This window comes from Gavialis gangeticus, unplaced genomic scaffold (genome assembly GCF_001723915.1).
Source record: "Gavialis gangeticus isolate Ggan-Ray unplaced genomic scaffold, GavGan_comp1, whole genome shotgun sequence".
In the NCBI taxonomy this organism is placed as follows: domain Eukaryota; kingdom Metazoa; phylum Chordata; order Crocodylia; family Gavialidae; genus Gavialis; species Gavialis gangeticus.
Window position 1 is genome coordinate 1,356,873 of NW_017728964.1, and position 11,643 is coordinate 1,368,515.

General features: G+C 42.5%; 1 protein-coding gene across 1 annotated transcript in view; it reads left to right on the top strand.

Annotated features, from left to right (window-relative positions):
* The first annotated feature begins 2,122 nt into the window (after positions 1 to 2,122).
* The window catches only part of DNAH9 (dynein axonemal heavy chain 9), a 609,139-nt gene continuing 599,618 nt past the window's right edge, over positions 2,123 to 11,643 (top strand). Inside the window, exons 1-3 of the mRNA XM_019501495.1 lie at positions 2,123 to 3,325; positions 9,673 to 9,831; positions 10,856 to 10,986. Of these exons, the coding sequence (XP_019357040.1) occupies positions 3,198 to 3,325; positions 9,673 to 9,831; positions 10,856 to 10,986 (418 nt within the window). The 5' untranslated portion in view covers positions 2,123 to 3,197. The remainder of the gene's footprint in view (positions 3,326 to 9,672; positions 9,832 to 10,855; positions 10,987 to 11,643) is intronic.

Consider the following 11,643-nt stretch of genomic DNA (forward strand, 5'->3'; position numbering starts at 1 on the left):
TTTTCTTACATACAACATGCACCTCCCTCATGGGCCAGGCAGCTTTGGTCACCCTTGCAGCTCCGCCAGGCCCCACACTCCGAGCCTCCCCCTGTCCTAGACCTCTGCCAGACTCTTGGCCTCCAAGTGAATTACCGGAAATCAGCGCAGACCCCAGTTAAGTTTCTGGACTGAACACCAGTCCATTGGAGCATTCTTCCCCCAAGAGTGATCGATTTTTCACTGTGAAGAGTCTGATCCTCAAGTTGGAGAAGCACCCAAGAATGTCATTTAGATTGCGCAAGCAGCAAGGCAGGTTACACCCCAGAGGCATGCAAATCCGGGCACAATTGGTCTATGACTTGGACAAGGTACCGCCTGGGAATGAAAGTGATGGACCTTCGTTACACCATAGCCTTCCTGGCTTGCAAGCAGTGCTCCCCAATGAATGCCCTTTCAACCCCCACAACCTACAGTTCATTTAGTGATGGGCATGTTTTGGCTCAGCTGTGGAGCACACACACAGACCATCCTCAGGTTTGGGTCATAGGGTTGCATCAGGAGAAAATCTTTTAAATAAATGTACTTGAGCTGAAAGCTGTCAGAGGAACTAGAAAGCCTTTCTTCATTACATCCATGGCCGTCACATCCAAGTAATAACGGTTTTGTCCTCCCACTCCCTCTCCCACATCACTTATGCCCTCCCTTCCCCCATAGACTTACCTGCAGGGGACTATGGAAGCTGCTCTCTACCATGCTGCCTGGCTGTATTGCTGGCCATGTGCACACCCCCCCCTCTGCTGTGGCCAGTGTTCATCCTCCTTGTTCTCTGCCAGCCTGCAGGGGGAGACCCATTGTTCCCTGACTTTTTCTCCTTTAAAAGGAGAAAATCTGCATTTTTCATGGGAATTGGAAAACCTGGATCCCTGGCTATGAGCCAGGGTGTTAGAAGCAGGCAAGGTCATAAAAGCAAGGTTCCAAACTAGAGTCAGAAGTCGGGGTGAGAAGGCTGAGGTCTGCACAGGGCTAAGACATTGGCAGTCACCAAAACAAAGTCCCAAGCCAGGGGTTTCAGGAACAGGAAGCAGGGATCCGGACTAGAGTCACTAACCAGGAGGTCTGGAGAGGGAACTGTAGCTGTAAAGGATGAGGACATGGGCAGTCACCAAGCTAAAACCACAAGTTAACAGTTAACAGGAGCAAGGAAATGGCCATCAGAAAGCAAGGGTGTAGGAACTATAGACCTGGGTTGAGTCTGGAGCTAGCAACAAGGAGCCAGACTGAGAAGCTAAGAGCAAAGAACAGAGATTCAAGCAGTGTCTAGCATCCAAGGGCTAGACAGATCCATCTGTCCTATTAAATAGCCTGAGGAATATTGAGAGTTCAGCAGCTTGTATACCAGCAGCCACACCCATACTTCTAACTGGAGTCTACTGGAGGTGGTTAGGCCATTGGCAATCAGGTCTAATTTAACCAGGGCCAGGTAGGGGCTGATTCCTGCCTGCTGCCCTGATTCCTGACCTTTCTAGCGGGAAAGAACCAGTGGTTTTTTGTTACTATTGTAAAGTAAAAAATGTCACTACTATTTTTTCTTGACAGATATTTGACTTAGTGAATGTGTTACATAAAACATTCATTTTGTATATATTCTGTTGGAGCACTGGTGTTCAATCCTGGCTGTGCGTCAGGTCTGGCCCCTGATGCCTTCTCATCTACCCCATGGGCTTCCCACATATCTATGTCCCCATGGAGCTCCACAGGCCATGGCTTTGTATGCTAGATCTGGTGTCCAGGGTGGCACATAGCTCAGTCACGGCATGCAGAGGTGAGGGCAAGTGATGTGGGCCTTCAAATCTCAATCCCCACATGCAGGGCTGGGTAGAGGTGACGCAGAATCCTGGGCCCTGATTTTGCCATGTGGAGTCTGCACCAGCACATGGTCCCAGATCACTGATTTCAGCATGCGGGCCTGGGTAGAGGCAGTATGGGGTCCTGGGGCTTCGATCCTGGCATGCAGCACTGGACAGAGGTGGCATAGGGTCCTGGGGCCCTGATCACAGTGTGTGGAGCACTACTGTGTTAGAGTTTAAAATGAGAAAGTGGTGTGATGGAAGTTTATAAAGAGGAAGTTATGGCTGTTAGTGTTTTGGAGATGTTATTTTTATATTAAGACATCAAGCCACTGGATTTCAAATCCCAAATGTACATTGCCAAACTAGTTGTTATCTCTACTGCTTACAAGAATTCAGACATTTTTTTTGGTCAGAAGATGTACATTGTTTCATGGCATTCTGTAAAAGGAAGAGTTAATGGTATCTTAGTATGACCCTGGTGGTTGTAGCTAAGGTGAGTTGATTCGCCAAGGGAATGAACAGCAGGTGTTGTTAGGTATCTGAATGTGTGTGTGTGAGTAGGGAAAAAGCGTAGGTTAATGGTGTTGTGCTGTATTTTGTGAGTTTGAGGGTTTGAGTTTTATACTTGTCCTTTAATCACCTGAATTGTTTTTCACAAAGTGTCCTTTATGACTGAATTTTCCTGTATTGCAAAAAATGTTGAAAATAGAAGGACCAACAGTCTCAGGAGGAATTGATCAGGATTCCTTCAGGGAGGTTCCTTCTTCTGCACAGGGCAGCTCGGGTCATGTTGATGTTGCCTGTGCAAAGTGGAGTGAAGTTCTGTCAGGGCCAGTGAATTCAAAGGGGCTGTAGGACCCACCTAGACCCATCCCTTCTCAGTAGGCTGCCAAGGCAGTTGCAGAGCTGACCCTTCTAGTTCTGTGCCAGCCCTTCATATTCCCTTGGCTGCATAACAAGTATGATCCCATTGGATCACCTCTGACCTAAACCAAACAGGCCATAGCTTTCTGCAAATGCCTTAGACACTTTGGGGGAAATTCTTAAAAGACACCATGCAGTCAAGAAAAATAGGTCATTGACCTGTAAAACCCACTGTTATATAGACTGAAGCCCTTCCGTCCCCTCCTTTTACACTAGCAATGGAATAGCCCTTGGTGCACTTTGGTTATTTTGCCCTGGACTGGATCCAGAGTTATGTTTGACTAATGAAAGCATCCAAAACCTGTGAGCTGCACAGTCCCATTTAGTTGTTTTTTCTTTATTCTTTACCTACTCTAATGATTTATATTACAGGTAGTAGCACCAATCCTAGGCAACCAGAAGAACCACCACAGCTGGCCACATGTGGTATCACAAGACATTATGCGCCATGTCCACAGCCTAAAAAGTAATATTTTCATGATTGTTGGTCAAGTAAAGGGCAAGACCTTACTTCCTCTTCCAGCAGGCTCTGAGAAAGTTGAATGTATAGATTATGAAAAAGAAAAAATGTAAGTGCTACTTCAAGTTTTTATTTCCATTATCCACCCCATATGTTTGTTTATATTGCAGTTAAGAAATGTATAAGATAATGCAAAAGTGAACAGGACTTTCTTGTTCACTGACCATTCTCTTTGCTAATATGGTTTAATCTATCCTTTGGTTTACAGTTTCACTCTTCAGGGACTGTATGACAGCATAAGCAAGGAATATGTAGACTGTTCAAAGACACACACACACATTATTCGTAGAGAAATAATGAGAGCTGTACAGAGAAATCCCAAACACTTGTATGCAAGATCCTGTATCAGTTTTGTGACCTTTGTAGATCTAGATATCAAGTCTGCAGCCTTGAATCCTGACCAACAAAGCTATCTATATCAACCTGCCAAGCTGCTACTGTTTTCAAAGGTTGGATGAGGCCTGCCTACTGCCCGCATCAGTGTCAGAGTTTTTGCCAACTCCTTGATATCTGAGTGGCTAGCTCCTGTCACCTGACTGTACACTTCCATTTAAGTAGGGACCTACCAAATCACGATTGTGTGGATTTAGTGGAAATCAGGTGGTGTCTGCAAAAAACTTGGGGGGAGGAACTTACTAAAAAATAAAATGCAGGCTCCCCGGTAAGAGCCAGCAGCCTTCCTGGCTGCATAGCCTGCCTGGGGGAAGGGTGGAGGGAGGCTGCCAGCTAAAAGATGAGCAGGCAAGATGACTGTTGCCCCTGCCCCTTGCTGCTGATTTCAGCACACGGCCCACCCCTCTCCAGCAACCATTGGCGAGGGGTAGGGCCGTATGACATACAGCTCTTTCTGTCAGTCAGCAATAGAAAGCAGGGCCATCAGGGCCCCTTGGCCAGTCAGAGGCATGGGGATTCCCTGGCTGCAGTAAGCCCTTGAAAATGACAGCCAGCCCCATGATCTGCCTGCAAAATCGGCTAGCTGCCTCCTTGAGTTGGGTTAGACCTATATATATGACAAGGCAGATGAGCAGGAAGTGTCTGGGCAACCAGGCTCTTCTAGATTCTAGACTGCATCTGGTAAACATGCTTCTTGACCTCCTTAGTCCCTTACTTGGCTTGCTCATAGACTTTGCTCTTCTCTTGGTCTTCTGGTTTCCTGAATCAGATTGCTTGTGGACCTTGCTCGCCTCTTGACTTTCTGGCTTCGTGATCCAGCTCATCCTTTGCGCTCTGCTTACCTTTTATAACTCTGGCTTCTATCCCAATTCAGGGTTTGGCCTCCAGGTCTTGCTGCTCACATGGCACTGACACTAGAAAGTATGTTAGATCATAATCACTATCTTCTAGGGAGTACAGGATTCTTTTTTTACACCTCCCCTCCTGGCAAGATATATCTTCTGGTCATCTGTGCTTACAAACACATATTTAGTCATGAATTCTGTCATGACACAATGCTTCAGCCAAGCTGCAATCATTGGTTTACCCCTGCTTCTCTCAGAACATTTGGTGGAACTGATAGCTGATTAACAAACTAGTAGTTCTTTCAGGAAGTCTCTGTTAATTTGGTAGGTTAATATTATTCTGTTCTCAATGGACCTTAATTTCCCTGCCATTCCAGGCCACATAGTCTCTCCTAAACACTAGAGATATGATTCAAGGATGCACAGGAATCAAACTGGAATTTATAAGCTCCCTAAGACAAATTTCCAAACTCATATCTTGTCCCCTAGAGAACAAGGCAAAAAAGGGTATTTCCCAAGTACTTCAAAGATATTCTTGCACCCATCTTTCAAGATTATGAATAGCCATTTATCTTTTAACAATTTAGGGCATATCTACTATGTGGCAGCAGTCTGTCCAGCCGGGGTGTCCCTTTGTGGTCTTAAATGTTTTCCATTTGTACAGTACAACATCTTAACTAAGGTTATCAACATTCAGTTTTCACAGAACAGTCTCTGATTCATTTCATAAATAATTTCTATGTAGACCCTGCAAGTGAGACACACTGGGGAGAATGTATGTGTTCCCATCAGCTCTTGTCATCCTAATGTTCCTGGTTCCTTGGAGAGGCCAAGCAGGCCGTAATGATGTAATGCCTTTTGTAGATGACGAACTCCACCTTTTCGTAGCTAACACTTCTGAGGAATGTCTCCACAATGGACCTAGTTAAACATGCAGTGCTTTCACTGGGGGAAAAAGTTCTGGACCAGTGATGCTCAACCTCCAGCTGTGTCACCTGACCTGTAGGATCTTCATGGGTGTGTAAATTTGGCAGTGGGGGAGCAGTAGAGGCATTAATTGCCACTAGAGCCATGACAATTAACACTGCTACCATTCCCCCGCCACATGAGGAGCCCTAGTAGCATAAATGAGGTGGAGAATGACCAGGGCTGCAGCCCTCTGTGCCACCTTTGTGGGAGGGAGGGGGTGCAAAAATAGCCACCACAATGCTGCCCCAAGTGGGGAGTTGCATTTAACTATATCCCTCTTTAACTTTAAAAGCCCACCAAAAGTCCCTTTGAACTTTAACAAGGGAGACTACACTAAAATGAGGAAGCTAGTTAAACAGACTTTAAAATGGGCCCCTCAGGAAGTGAAGAATGGGGAAACAGTATGGGAATTGCTCAGGAACACCATATTAGAGGCACAGAGCAAATGCATGCTGCAAATCAAAAACAATGGAAAGCAGACCAAAAGAAAGTCAGATGATACTTTTATTGAGAGGCTGAACACTGGGATGAGTTGAGCCCGGCCTCAGGCTGGAGCCGTACACAGCTGTCAGAAACATCTGTGAGGCTTGGGATGCAATATATGGGTGGTTGGACCTGCATACATAGGCCCTGAAAAGCAGGGCACCCGAAGGGCAGCCTTCTGCCTAATTAAAACCTTAATTTTTGAACAACAAGGCATGGCAGGTGAGAAAGGCGGGTGGCATGTCCTGAGGCAGGTGGGAGAGTAGCACTGTGGCTGGTCAGGGAGTTCCCACTTTGCCACATTAGATCCATTCAGTTTAGAAAAGAGACTCTTGAGAACGGACATTACAAGGGTTTACAAAATACTAAATTGCAACGAGAAAGTAAATAAGGATTTATTATTTACTGTTTCACAATATAAGAACTAGGGGTCACAAAATGGAAGTAGAAGGTAGTAACCTTAAAACTAACCAAAGGAAGTTCTTTTTCACCCCACGTATAATAGAAGTGTGGAATTCATTGCCAACAGATGTTGTGGAAGCTGACAGTTTCGCCAGATTAAAGAAAAAGGGTTTGAACAAATTCTTGGAGGAAATGGGCATTAGTAGCTATTGAGCATGGGAATTAGGGGCACAACCTCTGAATTATAACTTCCTAGACCTTAAATGCTGGAGTCTGCAAGTGAGAGAGGGACAGTGGAAAAAAAAAACACTGTTCATGCTGAGCCAGGGTTGACTGATTTAAATCAGGGTGATTTAAATAATTGATTTAAATCTCCAAGAGCAAACTCTGATTTAAATCACTGATTTAAATCAAGTTTCCCACTGATTCTTCTTCACATATTTCTTAAACAATGGCACAAATGTGATCACTAAAACATGTTAATTTACAATTCAATACAGCATTTTACAACATCTGTCTTTAAACTCTTTTTTTTAAATGTTCAAATTTTATTAACTCTTAACAGATAAGTCATCACAACACTACATGTACACTGTCCTTAAAACATCTCCAATTAGATCTCATTTTCCCCACTCCCACTGTCATTTTTATTTATAGACTAAAACATAAATAGGAGTTTCCTGCTTTTTCAACTCCCAGTTGATTTCTTAGTTTTGAGTGAATAATACCAAACGATGAAAATATTCTCTCTGTACCTGCAAGGGAAGCTACTGCTGTGAAAAGTTGGCTTAGCAGCTGAAGGAACTCTGTTTCAAGGTGCCTGGCTAATGATTTCCACCAATTCAGGGGAGTGACTTTGTTCAAAATCGCATCAGTAAACATGTACTGTTTAAATGATGCCCCTTCAGCCCTGAAATTTATTATGACTGGCATAACTGAGGAGTGATATTGAGATGCCCATACCATGGCTGTACCATCTTCTTCAGAAGTTAGGCATCCACCTTTATATCTGGGGTTGAGAATGTTCACAAGAAAATGAGGTGGAGTTTAGTGCTTGATCCATTCACTTCTTTATTGCCTGCAGTTTAACTTTCTGGTTAGGTATTTCATTCTTCAGTGCCTTCCAAATTTCGACAGCATCAGCAATGCAGCAACAATCTCTGAAGTTTGTTTAAGGCTATGGATATAGGCTTCAGTATACTGTGCATATTCTTTCCATTCCTCTTTAATTCAATGTTAGATACTTTGGATGAGATACTTCCATCTATTTTATCACAGTTTTCTTCACAAATTTTTATGAGAACAGGTCAGTTCTTAATAAATTGTTCAAAACATTCAACAACAGATTTCCATTGAACATCTCGAGGGAGAAACAGTTTGGATCCTCCTGCTCTCTGCTTGAAGCTGAAGCAAAATGGTTGTTACGGAAGTATTTTGCAATTTCAACATTTTCTTTTATTCCTGGAGAAGTACTTAAGTCTTTGGCTAAAATATGCATTAAATGGGCACTGCAGCCATATGTTATTAAGGAACATCCTTCCGTTTCTTCTTCTAAGTATCTTCTCATCTTTGCCACGTTTGCAGCATTGTCTGTGACAAAACTGCACACATGACTGTTGAATTTTTGTTCACAGTTTATTACAGCTTTCCCTGCCACTTGTTTTAAATATTCTGCTGTGTGGGCATTTCCCGATGCATTTGTTGTTTCTGAAAGATATGCAACCGCATCTTCTGTTGTCACACAAGCATGTATTACTGGATCATTGTGTACATTGCTCCACCCATCAAGGCTTAAACTGGCAAATTTCCCTTCAGTATTTCTTGCACACTGTTCAAGTTCCTTCTCATAAACCGTATATAGCAACCTTCCACCAACATCTGCTCTACCAGGTGGAGTGTAGCCTGGTCGTAAAGACTCAACCATATCAATGAAATGTATATTGTTAACAATGGGAAAAGGAGAAATTATGGCATAAATGAACCAAGCAATCTTTTCATCTATGGTGTCTTGTTGGCATTTGCTGATCCTTACTACAAACCTATGCATGGTGGTGGTTTTACTGGATGACTGAAATCTTTTGCTTGCTACTGATACTTTGTTGTCTGAAATACATTTAATTGCAGCACTGCTGCTAAAAGTAACAATGGATGACTCTGAAGTTGTTGCTTATAGACAGTCGAAGTCTTTTATGCTTAAATGGGATCCTGAAACAAAAATGATTTTTGAATAGTCATTCTTCTCAGTTCTTTTCACTCTATTATTCATTTAATCATTTACATTTTTTTTTCAGCAAGGATGCCAATCCGATACCAAATTACCAAAAAAGCTAAGACTGACTGCACTTAGAGTGAAGTTAATTTTGGAGTAAACCCCATTGAGCCCACCAGCACTTCTGTTTTTTGAGAAAACAAGTATAGGATGGTGTTCCCTTGGGAAAGCTGAGTTATGCTGAAGTAAAATAGGGAATAGACTTATGGAGTCACCATTATGGTCTGGGGCCATGGTGTTCCAAAAATAAGGGACATGTATTATGTAATATAAAATAAGAAAATGACACCCAGGAAGCATTGGTTACTGACAGTAAAGTTGTTGTGTGTGAGGATGAAGTGTATAACTTCAGTAATATCTTTAGGTCTATACTCTGAGTTGTAATCTTGCTCTTGTAGATATGCAAGGCAGCCTTGTATGCCACAGTGGTGTGGGATGTTGATATATAACCTGCATTTTGCATATTGGGTTAAGTGTCTGCTCTACCCAGGAGAGCACACACACACCAGCAGACCTCTTCATGCCGGAAGAAGGATGTTTGTGCCTCAGACCTTGTAAAGAACATTTTTTCCAACTATTTAGTTGGTTAAATAAAAGATATCACATTTACCCAAAGTACCCCATCTACCTATGTACTTCCTTAGATCAACACGGCTATAACCAACACTCCCGAATTGTAAGCTTTGGTCACATTTTGCGGCTGACTTTTCATATCCTGGGTAAGACTGTGGTACTGTGCTTACACGTCAGGGCATTAAATTTCTTTCCATTTTCAGATAAATGATAACTAAGCAAGCTTCTGTTTCTTTCACCCTCTCTTTGAATTATCATCCACTGACCACTACTACCTGCATTACATAGTTTTATCTGTTATACAGATATTTTAGATACCTTAGAAACTTTCTCCAGGATACAGCTACCACACTAAAAAGTTGAAGTTAAACTGTGGTTTATAAAATAAATGTGGGTGTATGTTTATTTGACACAGTTCAAATTACAACAAAATCAATCATAAGATGTTTTTACTTTTTGCAGTGGAAAACTAGTAGATAAATCTGTTATACATGCCATTGAATCAGCAGTTATAGATTGGAGTTACCAGATACAAGGAGCATTGAAGAGAGAATCATCAGAGCCTCTTCTACAAGGCAGCAACCCCAACCCAAAGGTGGAATTAGAGTTCTGGAAAAGCAGGTACCTTGTGGGCAGCTTGCAGTTTATGTTCTTCTGTTAAAGCTTGCATGTTAGGAAAATGCTTGCAGTGGCTAAAATTATTTGTGCAAGATATAAAGACTGAGCAGTCTGAAGTTCAATAAAGACTCAATATGGAGAACATAGTACCTAAACAATCATGAACAAGTACAGACACGATCATGAGCCATGAAATACATTTGAGGTTACTACTTGTGCAGGTGGCAGCATTTCAACAGAGCACCAGGCTAGGGGTTTCAGTCTTTTTTAATACCCTTTGCATCAGTTCACCAAGAACAAGCAACATGATAACCATTGGCTGTGTCTACACAAGACGCTGACTGCGCAGTAGCTCGTGACTACTGTGCAGTAGTGTTGTGTGGCAGGAAGCATGATGTAATGCTATTGCACAGTAGTCATGAGCTGTTGTTCAGTCAGCATTAAGAAAAAGCCATTCCTCAGTGTGACTGTGCAGTAACAACTGCTCAGTCAGTGTCTTGAGTTATCATGGCCACTGATGCTTATTTCCTGAAGAGCTCCTATCTTCTGCAGGAATAGTTAGTGGTGTTTTTCCTCTCAAGAGGGTTACCGGTGTTGCTATCACTGTGGAACCTATGTTCCATTTGTCAGATGTACGATGTGCCCTATCTATTGGATAGAGATTATTGTTCTTCTAGAGGATCTTTCTCTTTTAAACTATTCCTCTGTAGGAGATGTCCATGCAGCTGTGGGTCCACAGCCCCTAACATACCTCTGCCAGGGAGGAATTCATTTAATACAATTGCTTTGGAGGTACTCTTGGTTTGACTGGTAGATGACACTGACTCTTGACTGTGGAAAGGGTAATTCCTCTCAGAATTTGGAATCGGTTTTAGCTCCCTGGAGCCAATGAGGCCTCATGAATTTCCCTGAGCCAGCATACCCATACAGACTGGCTTACGATGCGCTGAACACACAGAATAAAAATGGATTTGTTGAGCTTCTGTGATCTCCATGGAAAGTTACATTTTCTCTTGCTTTCGTTTAGGTATGACAATTTGGAATGCATTTACAATCAGCTAAATGCCAGGAAGGTTAGGAATATGGCAGAACTTCTGGACAGAGTGCAGAGCAGCTACTTCCCATCCTTCAAAGCAATGTTCAGAGATGTTGCAGCAGGTAAGGAGAAAGCGCTGCTTTACCACAGATGCATGAACTGCTGATTTCACAGTTGGTCTTTTGTCCATCCCCTTATGTTTATAGCACAGTCCCATTACATTTGATCTGCACTGGCTACATTGACTACATTTTATTGCATTGGCTGCTTGACATTCTAAAAGCATTTGAGAGGCCTCAGACCCTGGAGCAGAGGAGACTGCAGGATGGGGTCTGTTGAGGAAGACATCATAGGGAAGGAGTAATAAAATAGGGTAATGATTACAATGAAGTTATCTCCTTATGATCTGGAATATGAAATTAGACTATTATAGTTTTAGTTCTATACTGGGACCAGTTTGATTTCTGGTCTCTAGATCCAGAGACCTCCTAAAGGTCTGGGAGAGTTTTGGGAGGATTTATTCCATTTTTAATAATAATCTTGTATAATCCAGAATGTCTCACTGTGATGGATGTGAAAGCACTCCATTATTTATTGGATTAATTTAATTCTTTATTAAAGTGTGGCAGTGCTGCACAACAGTTTAGTGTAAAAATAATAAAATGATGAAGCTAAAGTTACAAGAGGTGTTTTAATTAGATTAGCATTGACCAAATTGGAGTTTGGTCAAAACTCTGAGATTTGTTCTTTCATAGTTTCATAGTTTCTAGGGTCGGAAG